The 22,247-nt window shown below is 38.1% G+C and overlaps 1 protein-coding gene across 4 annotated transcripts in view; it reads right to left on the bottom strand.

Annotated features, from left to right (window-relative positions):
• The window catches only part of MCTP2 (multiple C2 and transmembrane domain containing 2), a 258,566-nt gene that overhangs the window by 130,323 nt on the left and 105,996 nt on the right, over positions 1-22,247 (bottom strand). For all 4 annotated transcript variants that reach the window (XM_034939475.4, XM_057299844.2, XM_034939474.3 and 1 more), the window contains 6 exons: positions 21,056-21,198; positions 20,213-20,289; positions 19,564-19,675; positions 15,314-15,349; positions 3,193-3,357; positions 867-997 (listed from right to left, as the gene is read on the bottom strand). In XM_034939475.4, the coding sequence (XP_034795366.2) occupies positions 867-997; positions 3,193-3,357; positions 15,314-15,349; positions 19,564-19,675; positions 20,213-20,289; positions 21,056-21,198 (664 nt within the window). The remainder of the gene's footprint in view (positions 1-866; positions 998-3,192; positions 3,358-15,313; positions 15,350-19,563; positions 19,676-20,212; positions 20,290-21,055; positions 21,199-22,247) is intronic.

Genomic DNA, 22,247 nt, shown 5'->3' with positions numbered 1-22,247 from the left:
ATCCCTTTCAACATCTGTGTTTAAATTTAAGATCTGCGTACAAATAATATGTATACAGAATGAACACAAGGCAAGTGATTTGATGGAGAAAACTACTTGGTCTTTGAAAACACAAAATCCTGACTCTGGAGCTCATGACTAAGTCCAAGGCCAAGTAATGTGTAAACTTCTGAAGCTCCATTTCATCATCTATAGAATGAGCATGATACCAGTAACTCAAAGGGCTTTTCTGAAGCTCAGAGATGATCTGTGCTTCTGCCAGCATCTCCTTTTTGCTTACTGTACGCGGGTTACAGCACCTATGCTGCCTCATTTCATTGTATTTTTCACTACAACCCTAGGAAGAAGCAATAATATTGATATTATTGTTCATTACACATGTGAGTGTCTCAGTTGAGAGGGTCCAAAAGTAAAGAAGTAAAATAAAACAGATTTGGCCTCCAACTCCATTCCTTGGTGTGCTATAAAGTACATCAAGGACAGCGAAATGCTTCCATCGTGGGAACACCTAGCCTTAGACCTTTATTAATTATATAACATTTTGCTAGGTAGCAAAACCAAAATTATAGTGTATATTGGAAATTTATATAAAATGTTTTGAATAGTCTGAGATGGCAGCTTAACTTTATTTAGATAATTCCTTACACGCACTATTTTAATCAATACTGAATGACATTTCCCAATTAAACAAACAAAAATGAAAAGCAAACTTTCCCCCAGTTAGGACTGGCCATCCAGCTCACTGATGGCACTCTGGGGTGAGGGATGCAAGGTAGTGCCCTCAGCCCTAACAGATAAAGATCACCTCTCAGAACCAGCCCCATGCAGAAACATGCTCCCGCCACTGGAAAGCAGAGGGGACTCACGTGCCCAGACGTTCCTCATGCTTTTTGTTGTCCTTTCCCCACACTTCAATGTCCAAAATGCCCATCCTGTCAGAGAAGTAGTGAAAGTCAAACTGTTCCTGCCACTGCGGATTTGCACTCTTACACAGTGTCTAGAAAACATGCAGTTATAATATTTATTTTCTTGAAATGTCATTCATTGCTACAGAAGCTACACATTAATTTCATCATTAAACTGCAGAGGGTCAAGATGATGGACCTCACCCCTTCTAAAGGTAAACTTCTTTTTTTAGAATGAAAGGGACGTAGTGGGTTCGAGAACTGGCAAAACATTACTACTATCTTAGCTGCCCCCCAGAGGCAATAATTTATCCACCAAGTTACAAAGAGTACTGTTACCTCACAAGAAACCATAAATTATATATACACACACATACACAGTGGACATATATCAACAGACATCTTACAATTGTCTCTCTTATAGGACATCACACTAATTGCTTAATTGAATGCGAGTAACAGTTTTGTTGGCATATCCATTCAATGCTAGCTTACTAACTATATAAATTAACAGTTTAGGGTCTTAATTAACATCTGTCAGCTGCATTAAATGAGAAACCCACGACTTGTATATTGCTACCTATTTTTAAATCCAAAGTTAGCGAATCCAGTTCCTAGGATTGGAGAAAGACTAGGAAATTCCACTGCAGCCAAACCTAAAAATGAACGAGAGTGACTTGAAAACTCCACTAGTGTTTCCGTGTTCTTCAAAAGTGATTCAAACTGCTTCTACGTTTGGTTTATTGGTAGGATTTTCATTTTTGTTTCCTTTATATAGAGATTAAATATGTGAATACAAAGTGAGCAAGAATGTTGGTCCCAGAGTATTAGGCTCTAGGGGTGCAGTGTCAGGTATTAAATCCCCGTACCAACTATTCTTGCATCAGAAAAACATAGAGAACTCAGACCTCGGCTGTAGCCAATGTCATGTAAAATCATTTCAGCTGTTTTTCACATCAGGCTTAATATATTGGATCACAGAATTTAGAAATCAGGGTGGAAAAAAAAAACAAAAAAAAAACAAAAAAAAAAAAAAAAGGAAAGAAAAGCCGTTAGACCACAAATTAAATGCAGTATTCCCCAAAGGTGAATGTAGCAGATACTGAACTAATTCTACACTTCACCTTAGTCCAAAGGGCTAAGTGTGCTTAGTGATGAATAATTTTTCCACAAATCCTTAGCCTGACCCTGGCAAGCTAAAGGAATCTTAGTAGAGAGATATGGTTATCCTGGATACCCTCACTGTGAGGCAAAGCCTGAAATTACCTGGTTAAAATAATTATCTGCATACTTCTGTCTTAACACGCCCTCAATTTTCACATTTTTTATAAACTATTCTTCAACATGAGCTTCAATTCTCTACTTTGTGCTAGAGTAAATGACATGTAATATTTGATTCTGTACTGAAAATTGTGCAGTGCGCACAACCTCTTGCCTCCCTAAATCATTTTCCAACTTGTCTGTATCTGCTGCATCCTCGATGCTAGAAATATCCTCGGTTATATTTTCAAAATCGTCCACTGATTTTTTTTTTTTCCTGTGTGGCTTTTGGCAAGTGATTTAAGTTTCAAGTACCCCAGAGCTCCTTCAAGCCATAAAACATAGGAAATATTCCTGTCTGACAGTTATGTAAAACTAATTAATTATCATGCTTTAGGGACTATAGTTTTTGAAATAAAATCCACACCAAATTACGAAGATTAAAAATTAAATGGAATTTGGATCAGCAGAATAAGATGAATTATTTTTAAAGACAGTTAAAATGCCATTATGTTTGTTTAAAATAAATCACTTTTCATACTTTGGATAGTTTATTATTTTTAATCCCAGCAAAAAACAGCAGCACTAGATACTATTTTTGGCGTGAAGACTAGCAAGCAAGAGAAAGCAAATATTTTTAATTATCTCACATATTTTAACCCAAATATCACATATTATGCTATTCTATTTTTGTAGCATTTTGAAAACTTTTACTTATCCTTTTCCCACATTCTATGAAACATAGTTTGCTTATTTTCAAATTGAAAATAAGTCACACATTCAAATCTATGATTTAATAAGGTTTCTCTAGCTCTGAGTTACTAAATTAAACTGTACTAAGCAATTAAAACAATACCCACATTAATTGACTGCATCTATACAATTATTTTGTTTTCTGCTCTTTAATATAGTTAGGCGGGCTGAACATAAATTACTTCTACTTTTGTAAAATTTAAAGTGGGAAACAATTTTTAATTTTTTTTTATTTTAAAGATACTGTTCTCCTTATGGAAAAGATGGAACTTACCTTACTTTTATACCGCTGATCTCCCAGTTTTAACTGGACAAACATCTCTGTCATGCTTCCTCCTGAGACATTCTTCCCTTCCAACAAAGTTATACTTATAATCCCATTCCAGAGTTGGTTCTTTTTCAAGGACTCAGAGAGCCGTAGGTTGCGTATCAAAGAGGACTAAAGCAAAAAATAAAGATGACATGTAAACTTGCTTCTAATTCCTGAGAGTGACTTTGATGATCATAGGAATTCCAACTTTCAGTATTTAATTATAAAAAAAAATTCCTCCCTGCCTGGGGAAACCTGTTATTTTCATTGGTTTTGCAAACCTGCTGTCACAGTTATGTGACTTCCTTCTCAAGCTTTGGAGTGGTAATAATATAGTGAAGGATGAGTATATGCAACACTTTGACTTGGCACTGGCCGGTACTCCCACCCAGATGCGCTCTTTGGTGGGACTCCTTCAACTGGGCCTTTAGCTATTTTAATAGTGTGAGAGGAAGAAAGACATTCTGGGCAACAGAGATATTATACCAGAACAAGGCATTGCTTTGCAAGGAAGCAAAATATCTCTGGGCATTCAGAAATAATGACTTTGAATTTATCCTTCACATTTGAATCTGTCTCCACTTCTCTTTATTCCTTGGGGTACTACCAAAAGCCCTATACCATGTAAGATTCACTAGTCCAAATAGAGCCTCCAGTGGCCTAGCTGGCCAAATGAGCTTTGCAGACCTGGGGTCGGGGTGGGAGGGAAGGGGGCGTATAAAGCACATCTCACTGCACCTGGGACCCAGGAGGGGTTCAATAACTTAACTCTTATTTCCTTTGCTAAATTATATTACTCACACTCATACATACCTTGGAGGAAAAAGGCAAATGTCCTGTTATAAGTTGTAAATAGAGTAGTCACACTTCATTTTTTAATTTCCACTATGTAAATTTTCAAACATACACAAAGGTAAAGAGAAGAGTATAATAAATCTCCATGTACTTAATTACCAGATTCACTGTCTGGCAAATCTTATTTTACCTATGCCTTCATTCCTTTCTGGTTGAAATATCTTAAAGCAAAATCCATATTTGTTTTTACATAACAATCCTGCTATGATCACACTCAATGGCGTTAACCATAAGTTGTCTAGCATATTAAATACACAGTGCATATTCACATTTCCCTGATGGTCTCAACCATGCCTTTTTATGGCTAGTTTGTCTGAGTCGGGATCCCCACATGATCCACACGCTGCATTTAGTTAGCAGAGTTCATTTACGTTGTCCGTTCAATAAGTGAAATAACACAAGCACAGGCTTCTTTATTGAAGGAGAAATAAATGGGCTGAAGAATGTAAATGGTGCTGAGCATCATCGTCGAGCAATGAATTTCTAACACTATATATTCATTCCTGTCATCGCTCGCTATATCTTCCAGATCATTTAGACACCAATTTGCTCGGACACCAGTTAGTCACAATTTATCACAACAAATGGTATGTCAGTACCACAGTCATTATAGCTCAGCTTACCTCATCGAACCCAGGCCACTCCACCACTCTTAATAAATGACGCAACAATGCCACACTAGGTATTTTGATCATTTATGACAATCTTAAACAAAATACATTCAAGAAAACACATATTCCCAAACTTCCTATCTGTATTAGTCTGTTATCACACTGCTATAAAGAACTGCCTGGTGGGAAATTTATAAAGGAAAGAGGTTTAATTGACTCAGTGCAGCGTGGCTGGGGAGGCCTCAGGAAACTTAATCACAGTGGAAGGTGAAGGGGAAGCAAGGCACCTTCTTCACAAGGCGGGAGGAAGGAGAAGGGCCGAGTGAAGTGGAAAGATCCCCTTATAAAGCCATCAGATCTCAAGAGAACTCAAGAGAATCTATCATGAGAACAGCATGGGGGAAACCACCCCCATAATTCAGTTACTTCCACCTGGTCTTTCCCTTGACAAGTGGGGATTATGGGGATTACAATTCAAGATGAGATTTGGGTGGGGACACAAAGTCTAACCATATCAATATCCACGTGAGTTTTCTCTTAAAACACACAGACACACACACAGACATAGGTTCTGCAGGTGCTGAGACAGAACAGAAGGGGCAAATGAGGAAAGAATTTTAAAAAGAAAGAACTATCCTCTTCTCTGGTGAACATAAGTAATTCCTTCTTATTTCATATATATATATATATATATATATGGGAATATATGTATAGGAATATTTTAACTATTTCATAAACCTTTATTATTGAATATGTTCCATCCGGAATAATATATGATTATTATTATTGTTATTATATATAAAAATAATATATTCCAGATATACTCAATAAAGGTTTATGAAACAGTTAATATTAAGTGATTTTTGTATTGGTCATAAACACACACCATCACAATATATAAATAGATGTATCTGCATATATGCACATATATCTATAGATGTTTATATAGATATCGATATACTGAATACATTTTCTAGCTTATTAGGTACATGGGCTAAAAACTTCTACCTTTAAAACAAAAATGAGATTTTGATTCATATATCCTGCTGCAATTCCTCCTTTTGCTTTTTTTCTTCTTAAAGTTTGACTTGCCAACCAACAAGCTAAAGCATGACCTGTCCCACGGCCATGCTTCAAAGTTCCGACAGATATATTCCTCCCTAAACACTGCATCTATTTCAAAATCCTTTTTATAAAAAAGGGAGTAATGTCCACAAAGGATCAAAGGGCATCCTACAGTCTGGCAATTGCTTAAGAAAAATGGCAGCACTTCCATGAAATATGCCCTAAAATAATTTTGCGGCTTGGTATGTCCTAATTTCAAATTGGATGTTTATCTTGGAAAGGCTTCTATCTAACTTGTCCATAAAACAGCTCCACTTAGCTCTATGAGCTCTGTGAAAATGGAATCCAAAGCTGGTTATTAAGGGGGCCTAGAGATCGGTTCCATATGGCGGAACAGCATGGGAGGGCAAGGCTGAGGACTGTATCAGGCGCGACTTGGCTGGAGCTCCTGATCTATCCACGGACACTCGTTGCATTACACCATAACATCTGGATTATTGCTTGTAATGTCCCTGGGAAATATCCACTTTCCATCAAAGCTTTTATCTATCTCAGTCGGACTTTGAACATTTTAGTATTTAACGCAGTCATGTTTGATCTGATGGACTTGCTCTCTGCTGTCCAGGATTTTTTCTATCCCCTCCTAAAGGGAGGGCAGGAGAAGTATTTATTGCAGAGTTCACAGATAGAAAAGAACACAAGACCTTTATTCTACTTATTACACCCCAAATATTTCTGCAAACCACTATAAGGTTATTTCTCAAATAAAGTTTCATCTGTGATCCACACATTCTGGTGGAGGTGTACTTTAAAGATGTCTCTTAATTACTTTAACATTTCTCTTCCATACTTGATAGGTTTGATGAGGCCTCAGACCAGGGAGTCTGGGGTTCAGGGTAGGGCCTGGGCCATCTAATGTGTGCTTTCTTGCAGAGCTGGGCTCGCAAAAGTCTTTTGTGCTCTTCAAACACCCCTTTTTTCCCTCACAATAAATCAACTCATCTGCACTCACTCAGCTGAATAGCTTAGGTTTTCATGCCTGTGCCCGAACCTATAGTGAAATTTGTCATCTTAATGCAGCCTGGAATGTGAAAGGAGAGAAGGAAATGACCCATCACAGGGGAAAGCCACCCCACCTGAACTGAAACAGACGCCAAGAGATAGTGAAAAGTTTCGGGGCCCTGACCCTAATTTCTCCGCAGACATAATGGATACAATACAGTACATCAGGGTTTTGTTATTTTTCTCCTTCCTCCCAAAGGATCAGACCTTTCGCTATTCCTATGTTGATTCATTCATCTGCTCTGTCTTTCTCAGCCCCCACCTCACCAAATCCCCACCCATTTTTCTAAAACAGAAAAGGTGACTTCCACTTAAGGCACACTGGCTAGTTATTCATAGTGAAAACAAGGTGTGCTGTGCCAGTTAGAAACATATTAACTTCTGTAAAAGAGCTTTGAAAACACTAATTTACTTCTCGTTCAACACCATCCCGAGGCAGGAAGGGGAGAAACTTTGTGGTGAGACTAAAATCATTCAAACAGGTAGGGAATCCTCATAAGTTTCTGATCTAGGACTAGACTCTAAAACAGGGAATGTACTGTCATTGCTGGAATACACGAAATGGACTACAGTTTGGTGGCATGCATTATTTGATGTTTTGGGCCTGGGGACATGCTGGGGAGATAGTGATGTGAATTCCAGTATCCCTTTTCCTTGGCATGGCTGCAGAGGAAACTGAGGAAGGATGGACAGGTCAGCTTGGTGCCTCTTATCTGTCCGAGGCCAGGTGGTGCCTCTTATCTGTCCCAGGCCAGGAAGAGTGGCAGAGAGGTCAGGAGGAAAGAAATCCTAAAAGGAGGGCATGAAGTCAGGAGCTGGAGCCACAGCCTACGGCCATCAAAAGCAAGATTACATTCAACTAGGTGGCACTCCAGAACTGACGATGCCAAGCAATACCCACGGGATAATTCTCCAAAATACTCTCTTGCATATAACACATTACCAATCAGCCAACCAAAAAAGAGAGAAGTAAGAAAAGGCACTGACCAGAGCATACCTGCCAGGTGCCAAATAATGTACTGGTACTCCATACATAGTCTCAGAGACAGAAGGATAAACATATCAGTGTTCTCGTGGTGCCAATAAATCCCATTTTGACTCTCATTAATTGTTTTTCCTAAGTCATTATGGGAAAGTAAGTAGTCAATGGAAACAAATGCATTTAAAAAAATCAACTTCGTAAGAAAAATGAGTAGTAAAGTCAGATTCCAACTATGTTGACCACTGCTTTGAAAACTAAAGAGAAAACATTGAGCCTATAAAATGTTTCACTGAAATATTCCTTTCAAGCTTTTTCAACATGTAAAACTACTGTTCCTTGTCAACAGCTTTTATTGCATGACATGAGAAGATCCATACATCCATGGAACAGGCTCCCAGGGAAAATTCTTCTCTGCAGCTCCTCTCTATCATCTGAAGAGGATACTGGACCCATAAATTCTCCTAGAACTACACAGAAATCCTTGCATGAGAATAAAAAGAAAACCTTTTAAATTTCCCACATGTAAAACTCCACAGAAGTTGCAATTTATACTTGTAGATAAAAATGGTATCAGTTCCAGAGATATGAATAATCTGTGTACAAATACATTAGCTATAAAAGCTTTGCATTAAATTTTTTTAAATTATAAGATAAAATTGTCACTCAATTTTTGTACTTAAAAATAAAAATAGATTAAGAGAAGATTTAAAAAAATAGTTAAAGACTGCACATACCCAGTGACTCTCAGATTTTAGGACCAGCGAAATGCTTCTAATGCATTTCCTACTATTTAAAAAAAAAAAATGAAGAGATAAAACAACACAACAACAAAGGCCATGTGATTCAACAAGATTTTCTTTTTGCCCTGACCTGTAGGAAGCTCAAGTTATATGTTGGGCTCATGTGCAATAGTATTAATTGTCTTGTATTTCTTGATTTACTTGTATAATCCTGCTACCCTTCACTTCTCTATTGTTCTATATTTCTTACTTAAAATACTTTATAAGCACCCCTACCCAGGGCTGGGAGTAGTGTGAAGCAGTGAGGTACACGGCTCATGCTCCAGGTTCTGCAAGTGCAGGGCTGGTGCATCAGCCTGGATGCCTTTTATTTTATTTTATTTTATTTTATTTTATTTTATTTTATTTTATTTTGAGACAGAGTCTCGCTCTGTCACTCAGGCTGGGTTGCAGTGATGTGATCTCGGCTCACTGCGACCTCTGCCTCCCAGGTTCAAGCAATTCTCCTGCCTCAGCCTCCCAAGTAGCTTGGACTACAGGAGTATTTTTTGTATTTTTAGTAGAGACAGGGTTTCACCATGTTGGCAAGGAGTGGTCTCGAACTCCTGACCTCAAGTGATCCACCTGACTCGGCCTCCCAAAGTGCTGGGATTACAGGCGTGAGCCACCGTGCCCAGCCCCGGATGCCCTTTTATGTTTTGCACCCAGAGCACCTCTCTTGCCTCACCTTAATCCCAGCCTACCTCCATCACCTTATGGTTAGGAGCCAGAGCCATGGCCTCCAAGGCCTGCCCTTCCTTACATCTCCTGCTTTTTCTCCTACAATTCCCAGCATCCTTCTTTATACTCTAGTCCTTCCCAGGGCTTCTCAAACTTGAAGGTGCTTGACAGTCACCTGAAGGGCTTGTTCAAAGATGGCTGCACCTCATTTCCAGAGTTTCTGATTGAAGAAGTCTAAGATGGGAGCCAGGAAGTTGGATTTCTAACCACTACCAGCTGCGGCTGGTCCAGGGGACACACCGAAAAGCAAGCTGTTTAGAGCCCTACAATAAATAGTTTGGAGATTTTACCATATGCCACACTATTTTATCCTGAAATGTTTCCATTCATTTCATCCTCTTTCTCAATTGATGAGATTCATTCCAGTCTTTTTTTTGAGACAGAGTCCCGCTGTGTTGCCCAGGCTGGAGTGCAGTGCTGCGATCTCGGCTCACTGCAAGCTCCGCCTCCCAGGTTCACACCATTCTCCTGCCTCAGCCTCCAGAGTAGCTGGGACTACAGGCGCATGCCACCACGCCCGGCTAATTTTTTGTATTTTTAGTAGAGACGGGGTTTCACCATGTTAACCAGGATGGTCTCGATCTCCTGACCTCGTGATCCGCCCGCCTCAGCCTCCAGTGTTTTTTTATCTGAGGGCTTTCCTGAGCCCAACACAGAGACCAGCATCCAACCTACTCCACCCACCTGAAAGGCCAGGATAATGGTCTCACTGAACCCTTTGAATACCTCCATCACTAATTCTCATTTCTTCTACCTGCTCATCAATTCTGATGACTGAGTCTAATTCACCCTGTATCCAAGGACAGGTTCTACCACAAGTGTATGTGCTCAGTGAGAGGTTTTGGGGCAAAACTGAGTCAAACATCACTGAGAGGAGAGATTTGATGAGATGTTAAGGAAGACAGTCCCTCTGTCCCTCTGGTGTGGAGTACATACAAGCTTTGAAAGTTCTGATAAATTGATAGCTTCACCTAAACAAGGCTACAGCTTCCAGGAAGGAGGAAAGCCTCTAGAAGTCATTCTGTCCAGGTTAATACTGACCTAGACTTCATAATAAGGCATCAGAAGCATCAGGGTTACGACATTCAGCAGTGGGTCAGTGCAGTGCGACATTTAGATTGATTGATTGATAGATGAAATAGAGATAGAAGACAGATAGAGACAGGTAGATAAATTAGATAGATGAGCTAAATTAGATCATAGATGGAAAACAGACAAGCAGATAGAGGTAGGTGTACAATAAGCACATAGATAAATGTGGCTGTTTTGAGTATTCAGTTCTCCAATCCTTTGAGTTTAACCAAGAAAATAAAAAGGTAACAGGTGTTACTAGGAGTGGGCATTTGAATTCAGTGAAGAATGCATGAAAACAAAAAAACAGTACAACAAACAAAAAAACTGTATTAATTTGGGAATAATTCCAGGTAAAACACACTTCCTTTAAGTCCTCAAATGGACCATATTTCCTCCTGCAAGAGGGTTTTACTTGTACTACTTCCTGGGCCAACACAGAAATAAGACATGTGAGTTCAATTAGAGAAAGTGGTACAGTGAGAGAGGGCATTCACCTAGAAGATGACAGAAGTGGCATCTTTGAGTAGCTCCTTTTCAACCCAAAGATATATGACTACAGACAATCAGAAAATGTCTCCTGGTTCTCACCTGGGCTCTGGTCATGGAGCAGTTCATTTGAGAGAGAGAGGAAGACAGAGAGAGAGGAGAGAGAAAGGAGAGGAGAGAAATGGAGGGGAGGAGGGAGATAGGGGAGGGGGAGAGGGGGAGGGGGGAGGGGGAGAGGGGGAGGGGAGGGGGTGGGGGAGAGGCGGGGAGAGAGGGAGGGAGAGTGGGGGGGAGAGGAGGAGGGGGAGATGGGGAGGGGGAGATGGGGAAGCGGAGTGGGGAGGGGGAGAGGGGGAGGGGAAGAGGAGGAGGGGAAGAGGAGGAGGGGGAGATGGGGAGGGGGAGATGGGGAGGGGGAGATGGGGAGGGGAGTGGGGGAGGAGAGTGGGGGAGGGGAAGGGGGGAAGGGGAGAAGGGAAGGGGGAAAGGGAGGGGGAAGGGGGGAGGGGGAAGAGGGGGAGGGGGAAGAGGGGGGGAAGAGGGGGAGAGGGGAGAGGGGATGGGGAGGAGGATGGAGAGGGAGGGGAATGGGGGAGAGGGGAGAGGCGATGGGGGATGGGGATGGAGAGGGAGAGGGGATGGGGGATGGAGAGGGAGAGGGAAGAGGGGGAGGGGGATGGGGAGAGGGGGACGGGGAGAGGGGGAAGGGGAGAGAGGGAAGAGGGGGAGGGGGAAGAGGGAAAGGGGGAAGGGGAGGGGGAGGGGATAAAGGGGAGAGAGGGAGAGGGGAGCGGGGATGGGGAGGGGGATGGAGAAGGAGGGGGATGAGGAGGAGGGGGAAGAGGGGGAGGGGAAGGGGAGAGGGGAAAGGGGGAGAGGGAGGGGGAGTGAGCAAAGTGGGAGAGAGGGAGGGGGAGAGGGGAAGGGGGAAGGGGAGAGGGAAGGGGGAAGGGGAAAGGGGAAAGGGAAGAGAGGGAGAGGGGATGGGGGAGGGGGAGGGGGATGGAGGGTGATAGGATGGAGAGGCAGTGGGAAGAGGGGGAGGGGGAAGAGGGAGAGGGGGAGGGGGAAGAGGTGGATGGAGAGGGAGAGAGGGGAGGGTGATGGAGAGGGGGTGATGGAGAGGGAGAGAGGAGAGGGAGAGGGGGAGGAAGATGGGGAGGGGGAGAGGGAGAGGGGATGGAGAGGGAAGGGGGAACGGAGAGGGAGAGAAAGAAGGGGGATGGAGAGTGAGAGAGGAGAGGGAGAGGGGAAGGGAGATTGATTCCCTCCAAATGCTATGACTGTCTTCTCAGTGTATGTAGCCAGGTGGAGGCCAGCTGATAGGAGTGCCTAGAGAATGTATCTTGCAGAGGTCAGCCTTTGCAATAACAGAGAGGAACCAAAATAAAAGAATATAAAACCAAACAGGCCAACAATTGGCACTAGAAGTCAATTAATTTCATACAGAAAAAAAATTACACTAGTATAAGTCATGTTTCTTACTTTAGACAGCAGACATATTAATACATACAACAGAGGGTCAAAAGAGAGGCTACGTAAGAGTATGTACTTATCTCGGTAAAAATTCATCTAAAGTAAAGATAATCCATAACTAAATAGCCATTGTAGTCAGACATAACACCTATACACACCCAAATAATAGCAGGGGGTGTGGGGAGTGTATGTGTATGTGTGTGTGTGTGTGTGTGTGTGTGTGAGAGAGAGAGAGAGACAGAATATGTGCAGTTTCTGAACACAATCAGTAATTTGTCAAAGCCATTTTTTATCATTGCTTTTTTGTCTTTATATTAGACTATTTGATATAAGGAAAATAACCACTGTTAATATTTTTTAGCTCTCGAATTGTTATAAAAATTAGAAAAGAGGGAAATAAGGCTTGGAAACAAATCTGGTCACACCAAAGATTGTATATAGTAAATACATAAAGAGAACTAGGTGTCGAATTCAACCCTATTAAATGAAATTCCCAATTCTTATTTGAAGGCCCATTTTTAAAGGCAATCTCATTGTATTTACTATATTGAAATCCAGGGCCGAATAGTAAGAAAACAGTTGAAAAAAAGAATCTACAAAGGCCATTCAGGAACCTTTTGGATGATGCAAAATTATAGATTTATGGCATTAAGAAGCAATTATCTGAATAAAGTTATTATAAGAAAAAGATTCAGGTGAAAAAGCTAATGATATTTTTAGGTAATACATTCCTTAGGACTAGTAAAAATTTTAATACTCAGAGCTAAGTAATCTTCTTTATGTTAAATTATTACATAATATTAAATACAATGTGGAAATCCTAAAATAGAACCTGATAATTTAAAAATACCAAAAGATAGGCCGACCAGGGTATTTTAACTACTTTTACAGGTTGTTGATCAAGCGTCTATAAAGTCTCCATGTGACTAATTTCCATAAGCGAAATTAGACACTACCTGACTTTTCTCTTTAAAACTGTACATTCTCAGAAGCAAAAAGTCAACATAATTGAAATTTCCCAGCAAAATATAACTTGTGTGCCTTGAATAAGAGCATAAGTAGCTTTCAAAAATTAATAAAGTGAACTTTATTTATCTAGGATTTTATTAAACATGTATACTCGGGATGGGCGCGCATTACATCCCTGAGCCCAGTGCACTGAAGTCAAATTCGAGAAACTACCATGATGGGAAAAAAGCAAAAAAAGACAAACAGCTCAGTTCTAAGACACAACTCTGAAGTATACATATAAATACTGCTCTCCGGGATCTTCTGTTTCCTTCATATTTTTGATAACTTTACCCAGGCCGTCAACATTTTTTCTATTCCCCCTCATTCGTTTGGCCATTCTTCCACAACCTCTCCTGTCCTCCCTAGACTCCAATATTCCCCAAGCTCACAATCTTTCTTTCTAGCCTTTATGTTCTTCCACAAACTGCCAGTGCTCTTCCACGGACCAAAGCTCCCTAACTAAAGATGGTTATTGATGTACAGTACCAGTGTTTTAGTGCAGCAGCAGAATCAATAAACGAGAAAATACTGCTTTGTCAGGCTTGCCCAAAGCATTCTGGGAAACTTTACTGCTTTGGGTGGTTACAGAAACTCTTAATATGGGAGAGTGAGAGCTGGGCTTTGTCCTGTGGCGAGAAATGATGTTCTTCTACCCTCTAGTGACTATAAAGGAATAAGGCAAATGTTGAAGGAATTTTTGAGATGGCTCCGTGTTATTATTTCTTGAGTATTAATTTTATTACTAAAAAGAATCAGAGTCTTGGGAACCAAGTGAACTCATACGGTAACAAGACACCTTATGAGAATTATTTTAAAGTGTTCATAATGCAAAGGGTATATCTTTTAGTAAGTATGAGTCAGAACTCTGTTTCCTTCATATTTTCAAAAGCAAGATTTGAAAGTTTGCTTTCTTCTTAAGTGACTAGTAAAAGTCAGTTTAAAATTCTCTGTTTCTCTCTTTCGCTCTCTCGGTCTCTCATCCACATCCAAACTCCAGTGTTTGAGCTGGCAGTGGCCCCAGTTTCAAACTCCTTATTATGTAGAGAAATAAGTAACTGAGGTACAGTGACATTAGAAATCAGAGCTGGCGTATTTGTGTGCACATATATGTGGGTGTGCAAATACAGGCATTCACCGAGATCATCTGTACATCTTCCGATCACACACACCACCACCACCACAATTCAGAAACTGAAGGAACAGTCTCAAATATTGCATCATTTCGTAGGAATTATTTTGTTGTTATTTCTCCTTACAAAGTATAATTTCTCCTTAATTTATAAATTAAGTTATAAATACTTTTTTGCTGTGTTTATTTTTACACTAATGTTCACATTTAGTCATTTATGTTACAACTGGCTACTTTAATAACTTCATAAATTAATAATGCATTCTTGCACCTTTTATAAATCAGACAGAAATGTATAATTGCTTAAAAAGATACTATCAATGTAAAAACTAAATAACCAGCAATTCATGAGAAAGCTTTAAAGGAAATTTTACCAAAAATTTATAAATGGCTTTTTCAAAAGATATTAAAGAGACTTAAAAAGTGTACCACATATTTCTTTCAACCTTTACATTGCCCCTACAACACCAATGCTAGTTTCCATCTCATGGCAAATAACTTCCTAAACGGACTAAATCTAACCATGCTAAACTCTAAATAATCCAAGCTAAGCTTAATGAAGTGTAACACTCTAACATGGCCGGTACATATAAAATGCCACCACTAAAACAAGAGTCAGCTCAAACATCTGGCAATAACCTTATTAAATAAAATTTTCAAATGAAGGTTGTTTTCTTATTCGTAACAGCAGTAAGAGGAAAAGAATTCTGTTTGATGTAAAGATTGGGTAATATCTATCATGTAGTCATTTTTGTTTGCTACAAAGACAAAGTTTTTAACCAAATGATCTAAAGGAAAAAAAAAGTATATTTACCTTGCTGGCACTTAATCGCTTCCGATTTGACCAACGCTAAAGATTTGTGTCCGCGGAATGGTGAAAATGGCAAAATAAAACAGAGGAAGATAGAATCATTATCAATGTAATTATATTATGTTAGATGGTCCAGGTTACATTCAGATAATTAATATCCAAGTTCTGAGGTTATAGAGAAAGCATATTTGAGCAAGAAAATAGAAACAACAACAAAGAGTCACATGTATGTGGTTGTGTTACATCATTTTCTCTAAGTATTCAGTATGAAAAAGCCATGACATAAAAATACTGTTCAATCTTTAGAAGTACATTTTAAAAAATTATCTTAAAACACCGTATTTTTCTCTCTAAAAAAACAGAAAGGTTTCTTCTGCTTGAAATACTCACATATTATAAAAATGTTTAAGAAATTCATGACCACTGATAGTTGATGTTTAGGTTTCCATAGTTTTAGATGCTAGAAAAAAATAATTCCATTTACTTCGAGTAAATCTCAATATTCAAAACACTAGAAAAAATATGAATAATTATTGCATAATTAAGAAAATGTGCTAATGCAGTATCTAAGGAAAAGGAAAAAAAATTTCTAAATAGCAAGAAACTTCGCCACTGTTCTCTTTTGATCTCTCCTCTGTCATGCTAAGGCTGCTGAATTTGGTCTACAAATTCTCTCCAAGCAAAACCCTCTCATCACTCCTGTCACCATTCAGTACTGCAAAGCTCTACTGTGGCTGATTAACAAGCTAACTGGTTCTTACAACTTGGATAAATTTGGGAGGTTACAACTCAATTATAAACCTAATTGAGCAGACCACATTTACTATTTTTCTTAAGAAAAAAATACCTTTAGGTAAATGACCGATCCGCTTTGCCAATATGTCTTCCCAATACTTTAGAAACCAGAAAATTAATAATCTTCAGAGGAAATCCACTTACATTGCATTGACCAGCAACTAGAAATGTTGGTACAGAAATGACTGAAAAATATTCTTCATTAATTACATGTCCCCCAGTGATATTGGGAGTTCAACATTCAGCCTATGACAGAGTTATAGGTACTATTACCTGGATATTAATATCAGGGTTTTTTTTTTTTTTTTTGTATTTTCCTGAAATAGTGACAGATATTTTCACCCAAACCAACCACCAAAATTAATTACCATCTTTTAGGTACACAGGGATATTTAGGCCTTTTGACACACAGGAACGCATTTGATATTTTTTAACAATTACACAAGATAAAGCATGTAAATAAATTAATGGAAAATGACTATTACTATTCACTTCCTACAATGCTACCAACTACCATATATTGAGTGTCGCTACCCAATTCCAAGCACCATATTTGATAATTTCAATCTTCACAACCCTATAAAACAGACACTCTTTTTATCCTTGTTTCACATATGAGGAAATTATAGCTTAGAGAGGTTAAATAATTCTTTGAATTAACCAGACCACTGGTGGATCTAGGATTCAGACCCAGGCAGTCTGAGAACAGAACTCCTAATTTTAGCTACTATTTTTTTCCTGTTTTTTGCCACAAAAAAAGAACACAGAGTATGTTTGTCACCCTTGCAGCCAGTGTCTTCCCTTCTGCCTGCACCATTCTCATATACATTTAAGTCCCTGGACACAACAGTAAATTCATAAACATTTTGTACATACTGAGATTTTTGTCAGCTTGATTCTAAAGCAACAAAGGCTACCTCAAAGATGACTGGAAGAAAAAGGGGTAAAAAACTGAGAATTTAAACTGAAATCTCTCCATCAGAGTTTAAATTAAAATGGAAATTTATAAACAAATTATCTCACTGAAATAATCTACTGATTTCCAGTCCCAAGTGCTAGTTATTCCCACTTAAAATCCCAATATAAAAATCTCTTTAAATATTAACTCAAACTCAATGAAAAGAACAAAGATTCTGATAATCTATTTTACCCCAAGGCTCCCAATATGCACTGTTAGCTGAATAACCACACATGGCCCAGAATAAATTATTCCTCAATTAATTTTCTTTGATCAAATATATAAATGCAAAAAAACTACCAATCAGAAGAGATAAGAGTAGGCAGTTGTCTATATTTCCATTATATATATATATGTTATATATACACACGTTTATCTCCATATGTATATGTATATAGGTATTCATATATGTGTATATGTGTATATATGTATATGGATCCATATATATATGTGTATATATACATGTATCCATATATATACACACACATACATCTATATCTCCATATCCATAAATATGGATATAAAAATTCACAAAGATAGCTATTTGAATATGCAGCTATTTTCATGGAGAAATCAACTACCTTTACAAACCCAACTTGAATAAATATGGATATGGAGATAAATATATATGCATGTGTGTGTATATATATATGGAGATATATATGTGTGTGTATATATAAATATATATGTGTATATATATAGAGAGATAAATATATATGTATGTGTGTATATATATGGAGATAAATATGTGTATATATGGAGATAAATATGCGTATATATGGAGATAAATATATATTTGTGTATATATAAGATAAATATATATGTGTGTGTGTATATATGGGGATAAAAATATATTTATGTGTGTATACATAATCAATATAGTGTACACTAGGCTTCTGCCAGACAAAGACAAAAGAAAATAAGGAAGCACATGAGTGAGCGGACAGACATTCTAACAAAGTCTTCAACATGGGAGGTGGGGAGTCAGAGGAAACCAGGCCTACACTAAGAGGAAACATAGCTATTCTTGAGCCCTGAAAACATAGTCTCTTTGAGATCTTTTACAAAAACAGCTTCAAGCTGTGTCTAGTATTAACTGTTCTGCAATTTGAAATAAATTGAAACTAAAATGGCATTATGTTAAAACTCCAAATTCTGACAATATTAAATATCTTTTAAGTGCCAATATTACTGCTAAACATAATCTAATATGCTATAGAAAACTTCACAAAGGCAGTCATTTGAATATGCAGCTATTTTCATGGAGAAATCAACTACCTTTACAAGCCCCACTTGAATATATAAGAAATTTTTTGACGATATCAGCTGGCAAGTTGTCAACCACGTGACAAATAACTATTTACATTGCATGCTATAACCTAGCCCCCAGCTCAAGTCACCGGTCACCTACTGTATCACTGACACTGAACCCAGAGTCACGGATGCAGCAGCAATGCTGTCAAGATCAAGAAGAAGCTGAAGAAAATCCCTCCTTCTTTAGGTGGGTTGAGAAAAAATACTTTTATTTTCAACATTAATTTAAGACATTTTAACATTAAAATATCTCTTTTATTGAGGTCGCAAGTGTCAACAGTGCCACTTTTTAAAAAGAAGTAATAAAAGGAATTCAAATTAAAAATAGCAGATATTTAGTTGAATCTTTGAAAAGGTAATTGAAAAGTCACACTACAGTTTTCCTACTGCTTTAAGCTATCTTCTCTGAGTTTACTAGTAAATCAATCATGGTTTTCGTCATAAAAAAGCTACAACTAGAAGCATAAGTGATGTCAAAAGAAAAATATTCTCCTCACCCACCCCACTGCCTCAATTCAAGAAGCACTATTGGAGACCTAATTATAAATAGGCTTTATATTTTTATATTGGATTATAAACATGCTAAATAATAACACATCTTAAAAAGCAGTTACTTCAATTGGCTTTAAAAATACTTTTCAAATAAGTCATCATCAAAGATGCTTTTGTTCTAATATAGCCTTAGAATTATAAAATATAATCCCAAATAAAATAAGATTATGATTTGTATCCACATTTTTGCTCAAAAGAAGAGTCCCAATCATATTGTGACAAAGTCTAATGCTTCACTGATGTTGCAGACATCTTTGATAGGTACTGTATCAACTAGAAATTTGCAGGTACTAGACTAGAGAACATTAAAATTTGTATCTTCCCAAAAGAACTCCCAATGGAAAACTTGGGAGCTAAAAGTAAAAGAAGAAAGAAGAAACCAAAATGCTGCAAATGTATGCCTGATCATCTTAATAACACAAAAGAAATAATTCCTTAACAAATTTCCTTTCCGGTTCCTCAAAGAAGAGCATTGTATTAAAAAACAGATATTTTAAGACTCCATAAAATGTTTCACCCCTCTAAAATAATTGCAAAAACATCAGTCATCTGCTAGCTATCAAGGGACAATTGCAATGAGCCATTTCAAAACGACAAAATGAGCGGTTTCAAAAGAATAGAAGGTCCCACTTACGTGTCTCTTGAAATCACCCTGTTTTACCACTAGGTTCAAATTTAAGACGATCACTCCCATGTCATCTTCTAAACTGTTTGGATCTTCCAGTTTTAAAATATGTTCAGTTGTTCTACAAGCAAAAAGCAACAAATAATGCTACCACTTATTGACAGGACTGTATTGACCTACACGCATCAGGAGCTTATGGTAAAAGTCTCCTACCTCTGAATAAGGATTAGACACGATGTTAAGAAAGCACAAAATTTAGGGAAAATAAAACAGTTATATTCAGAGTAGAGAAACTGTTTGGCATTGTTTAATTCAACAGTTGGTTAACTGATCCCCCTCCCCTACCACTCAAATAAAATGTAAACACTTGTTTTAATTTTAAGTTATGTTAATGAAACTGAATATTAACAAATCAAAGTATGAAATCCAATACACACTTTAGAATGCATTATAAAATACTTAACATCTGACTAATATATTTGGCACCTGGAAAGCAAAAAGCCTTAAAAATACACTGAGAGTTATAACACTTTAAAGCTCTCTTTCATTTGTTCAGATATGTTGTTTTTGTCATTTGACCTCAACAAGCACCATTTAACATTATTGTAAGTTCCCTCTAAAACTCATCAATAACAATTAAAATGTAAAAATACGGTACCTGTTAAGCTCAAGATCACTGAGAATGACAAATGCAGAACCCATGAAATCAGATGTGGTTAAATCTCGATCATATACCTACAAAGAGGACAGAGGTCAATTAACACATTATTATGGTAAACCAACCGAGTTTTTCAAATTATTAACAAATGCAATAGGTTGGAAATTTTGAAATCAGTCTTTCAGATCTTGAAATACTTTGCATAGTATAGTTAAAGAGAAATTTAGTCAAGCCAATGCAGAGAACAAAATTATTCAGTCTTGCCCATTTTGCCTACTATGACCAAAATAACAGCAACGATTTCTTTTAAGGCAGTATTTATATCCATTGAAATGTTATGCACAATGGACCACTCTCTGTAGTTTAAATAGTCTGTCATTAAAATTTAGTATTTTCCACAGTGAGCAGATCTGCCAATTAAATAGAAATTTGCTAAATTTTCTATAGCAATCTCATCCTGCACTCAACTCATGCAGTTTTAACCCAGATGTTGTAGCAATTGATGCTTACAACTGGTAGCTTGAAGCTCTATTAAGTATAAAGATATTCCTAATGAGAAAGGCTTTAGTACTTGTCGCCACTGCAGTACCAGTAATAATTCTTCCACATTTGGTAGATTGAAACGCAATCAATGTAGATATTATTTTCACTGGAGTGTATCTCATTGATTGAAGAGAAACATACAGTTTGAACAAACAGTATAAGGAATTTTTTCTATGTTATAATTTTTAATCTGTCCTAATAAAAGAATTAATTTTGGCAAGTTCACATCTAAGAGGACATGAGAAACTGCTGAGAAATGTTTTTAATAAAGGAGCATATTTGAAAGCCATCTGTGATTACCTTCACACGTAGCTTTTGATCAAGGCTTTGGATTGGCAATACAACTATCTCATCCCATACTGGGTTCAAGTTCTTATATATGACTTTACTTTTGTACAGCGTCTTCCCATTCAGCTTAAATTTCACATAAGGATCACTTGTGCCTTTAAAAGAAACAGAAAACAAGACAGTATTTTAAAATACATGTAAAAGCCTGGGACTTTCATTAAATAAAGATCCTTTCCCCACTCCCCAGGCTAATGTCTCCCTGCACAGAGATTAAAGGGCTCGGAGATGGAAGACAGGGAGATATGAAAGAATTTGGGGTAAATGAACGATTTTTTCCCTTTAGTGGTAGAATATAAATGGGCTCTCTGAGTAATTTTTATTTTCTTTCATTGTGGGTAGGTCACTCCTATACTACTCGCAAAAATTCAAGAAGTAAAATCTACCAGCACAAGCTAACAGGGTCAGTAGTCTTAGGGAGAAGCCCACCCCCTCCTAGGAACTGCAGCAAGTCAGTGAAAAGTGAAAGAAATCAGTTTCAAACATTTAGCCAGATGGCTGATTCAACAGAATCCTATACTTGAAAATATAATCATAATAAATAAAATCTCTGGAATCACTGGCTCAAAAGATGGCACGATGGGGCTACAAGTGAAACTGGAGGCGTAGAGATTAAATTGACAAAGTTGCCATTCTTTGCTGCGTCCCCGCACCTGCACTAAAGCAGCCAACATTGTCTCAGCCAGGGCAGCTGAACTCCACATCAGCCAGGCCCTCAGCTGGCCTCAGTGCTGACACCGCTGACCCGCCCGGCTCCTCCCTGGGAGCTTTGAAACAGACGCCAAAAGAAATGAATAATGTCCCTCCAGTCACTCTGCCCAAAGCAAAAAGAAGGGCTGATGGCAGACCCTCCTCCACACTTTTCAGATCAATGGAAGTAAAAAAAAAAAAAAAAAAAAAGCCTGCAAACATAATACATGAATTATGTATTGTGCGTGTGTTACATGCATGTGCGTCGCATGATACAATGCTTGGAATACACTTGTCCATTACTACCTAGTGAACGGTGGAAGAAGGAGGCACAAATGAATGAGCAATCAATGAGGAGATAAACGAAGGCCAGCTGATAACACTACAAAGAAAGAAAATCTAATTTGGGGAGTTACTATACTATAGTTAATTTTGAAACACGGCACAGTGAATAAGC

Source organism: Pan paniscus, chromosome 16 (genome assembly GCF_029289425.2).
Source record: "Pan paniscus chromosome 16, NHGRI_mPanPan1-v2.0_pri, whole genome shotgun sequence".
NCBI lineage: Eukaryota > Metazoa > Chordata > Mammalia > Primates > Hominidae > Pan > Pan paniscus.
This window is presented reverse-complemented; position numbering and strand designations above follow the sequence as displayed.